Here is a 2,757-nt window from a genome sequence, read left to right as displayed (position 1 = left end):
GGCGTCTTAAGATGCTCGCCACGGTAAATCGATTTACCATGGCGGGCATCCTATAAGGCCCGTCACGTAAAATGCTGGCCCAATTTTGAGCCCAAATCAGCCGATCTACTGGGCTTCATATAAAAGGGAGGTGTTAGGGTTTCACCCAGCTTCAGCCACCGCACCCCTCTCCCTCCCACTCGCCGCGAGACGGCCGCGAAGCCGAAGGACTCTCACGCGGTGGTGGAGCTCGCCCTCCCCTCACTCCTCTCCCTCCCATCTCACCGTACCCCTCTCCTTCCACTCCCGTCTCCCCTCCTCCTCACCTCTCACTCTCTCTTCCCTCCCTCACTCCTCTTGGCAGGGTGGTGGAGCTCGCCGTGGTGGCCTCTCGGCGAGAAGGTGCGGCGGCTCAGCCTCGTCGGCCGGAGGCGCGGCGTTCCGGAGAGGAGGCGCAGCCTCACGGGCATGGCCGGCCTCTCGGCATGGCCCAGAGGTGCGGAGACCCGGGGCGGAGAGCGGCAAGGGCGTGGCCGGCTCGCCAGCGGTGGGGGAAGGCTGGATCCAGCGGTGCCTCCCGACGGTGCTCCACCCGGCGGCGCCCGTCACGGCGGTGCTACACCAGGCGCCATCGGCGGCGGCGACGCATGGATGATCGAGTGGCGGCACGCGTGGATGCAACGGATTGAGGCATCCCCGGAGGCCGCCTGTGTGGATCGAGGCGTCCCCGGAGGTGGACGGATCCGTCGGCGGCGAGCTCATGGAGGCTGCATCTGTCCGCGGCGAGGCTAGATCCGTGGATCTGGTGGCGGCGGTGGCGGCGGCCTCCACCATGGCGGCGCGATCCAGATCCTGTGGTGGCGGCGCTGTAGCCCTAGATGGGCTCGGTGGGCCCGTGGATGGGTTCGTCGGGCCTGTCCAGGGTTTTCTTTTCTTTTTTTGTTTTTTTGAAATCATTAACCGCGGCGGGAAGCTGCCCGCCGTGGGAAGGCCACGATTTACCGTGACCTTTGCACGGTGGCGGATGGCTTTGCCCGCCGCGGTAAACTAAAAACGCCTACCGCGGAAGTGTTTTCTGTAGTAGTGAGAAACACCCTTGAGAGTGCTTAGGTGAGCAAGAGCCTAATGAGGTGATTGAGATTTGAGAATCCAAGATTAAGGCATCATTAGTGCAAGGAGAGTAGCAAGTGTGCATCCACCCTTCTCATTAGCCTTGTTGTGGTCAAGTGAGAGTTTGTGCTTGTTACTCTTGGTGATCGCCATCACCTAGACGGCTTGGTGGTGATTGGGAGTTTGGTAATCATCCGGCGGAGCTTGTGGATGACCCAACTCAAGTTGTAAGCGGTTGTGTGTGATTCACCGTGATGGAGTGTCGAAGAATTAACCCGTAGAGAGCACTTAATCCTTGCGCGGATCAAGGGGGAGCTACACCCTTGCGCAGGTGCTCCAACGAGGACTAGTGGGGAGTGACGACTCTCTGATACCTCGGCAAAATATCACCGCGTTCCTTCTCCTCTCTTTACTTTGAGCGTTTACTTTTGAGCAATTCAATTCTTGTCTTTACATTATTAGAATTACCATGCTAGAGTAGGATTGGAACTTAGGGTGCTAAACTTTTGTGCGGTAGATCATTAGAATCATATTCTAGGCACAAGGGGTGAAGTTGGCTAAGTGTAGGGTTTAATTATTGCAAAAAATTTTAGAATTAGCCCAATTCACCTCTCCTCTTAGGCATCTTGACCCTTTTAATTGGTATCAGAGCCTCGTGCTCACGAATTTAGGCTTAACCACCTAAAGAAAGATGTCCCACGGGGATGGACGTCTTCCTATCTTTGAGGGAGATGATTTTCCTTATTGGAAAATCCACATGGAGGCGTATTTAGAAGCTCTAGATGTTGGAATTCTTAGTGCCGCCTCTCAAGGTTTCCCAAAACCTAGGGATCCCGCACATCTTCAAGGGGATGAAGTGAATTACGAAAAATGGAATGCAAAGGCTAGAAATACTATCTTTAGAGGCCTTTGCAAAGATGTGTTTAACCGTGTGAGGAACCACAAGGACGCCCATACACTATAGTCGGACATTTGTGCGCTCCATGAGGGAACAAAGAGCGAGCATGAGGAACGCTATTATCTTGTTATGAAAAAGCTTAATTCTTTCGAAATGCTTCCTAAAGAAAGTGCAAATGAAATGTACTCATGCTTAAATGTTCTTGTAGAGGAAGTCAATGGGCTTGGACTCACACAAATGCAACCATCCGATGTTGTAAGAAAGATCTTGAGTGTCCTCCCTATTGACAAATATGGGCATATTGTGACCGTGCTTCATCAAGGTGATCTTTCCACCGCTACACCAACTCAAATCTTAGGAAAGATCAACTCTCATGAGATGTATATGCACATCACACCACAAGATGGCTCTTTCTCTACCAAGAAGAAAGACAAAGACTTGGCATTCAAGGCTAGCCAAGAGAAGGGCAAAGCAAGAGTTGAGTATGAGAGCTCAAGTGATGATGAAATTGATGATGCAAGTCTTGCTCTCATGGTGAGAAGAACCGCCAAGATGCTAAAGAAGCTCATCAAGAATGGTGTCAAGTTTGATGGCAAGAAAAAGAAGTTCTTCACTAGTAATAGAAGGAAGCCAATCTCGGAGATGGATTGCTACAATTGTGGAGAACTTGGTCATCTAGCTCATCAATGCTTCAAGCCCAAGAAAGAGAAGTACAAGAAGAAGTACAAGGGCAAGAAAGATGACTCAAGTGATGAAGATAATGATGAGAA

The 2,757-nt window shown here is 51.7% G+C and overlaps 1 protein-coding gene across 1 annotated transcript; it reads right to left on the bottom strand.

The window, feature by feature from the left end:
* Window positions 1-327: 327 nt before the first annotated feature.
* LOC136468483 (uncharacterized) lies at window positions 328-813 on the bottom strand. Its single transcript, XM_066467044.1, has one exon. It carries the CDS (start codon window positions 811-813, stop codon window positions 328-330), a length of 486 nt encoding a protein of 161 aa, XP_066323141.1.
* Window positions 814-2,757: the final 1,944 nt, after the last annotated feature.

This window comes from Miscanthus floridulus, chromosome 8 (genome assembly GCF_019320115.1).
Source record: "Miscanthus floridulus cultivar M001 chromosome 8, ASM1932011v1, whole genome shotgun sequence".
Lineage (NCBI taxonomy): Eukaryota > Viridiplantae > Streptophyta > Magnoliopsida > Poales > Poaceae > Miscanthus > Miscanthus floridulus.
The sequence above is the reverse complement of the archived record's forward strand: the minus strand, read 5'-3'. Positions and strand labels throughout refer to the sequence as shown.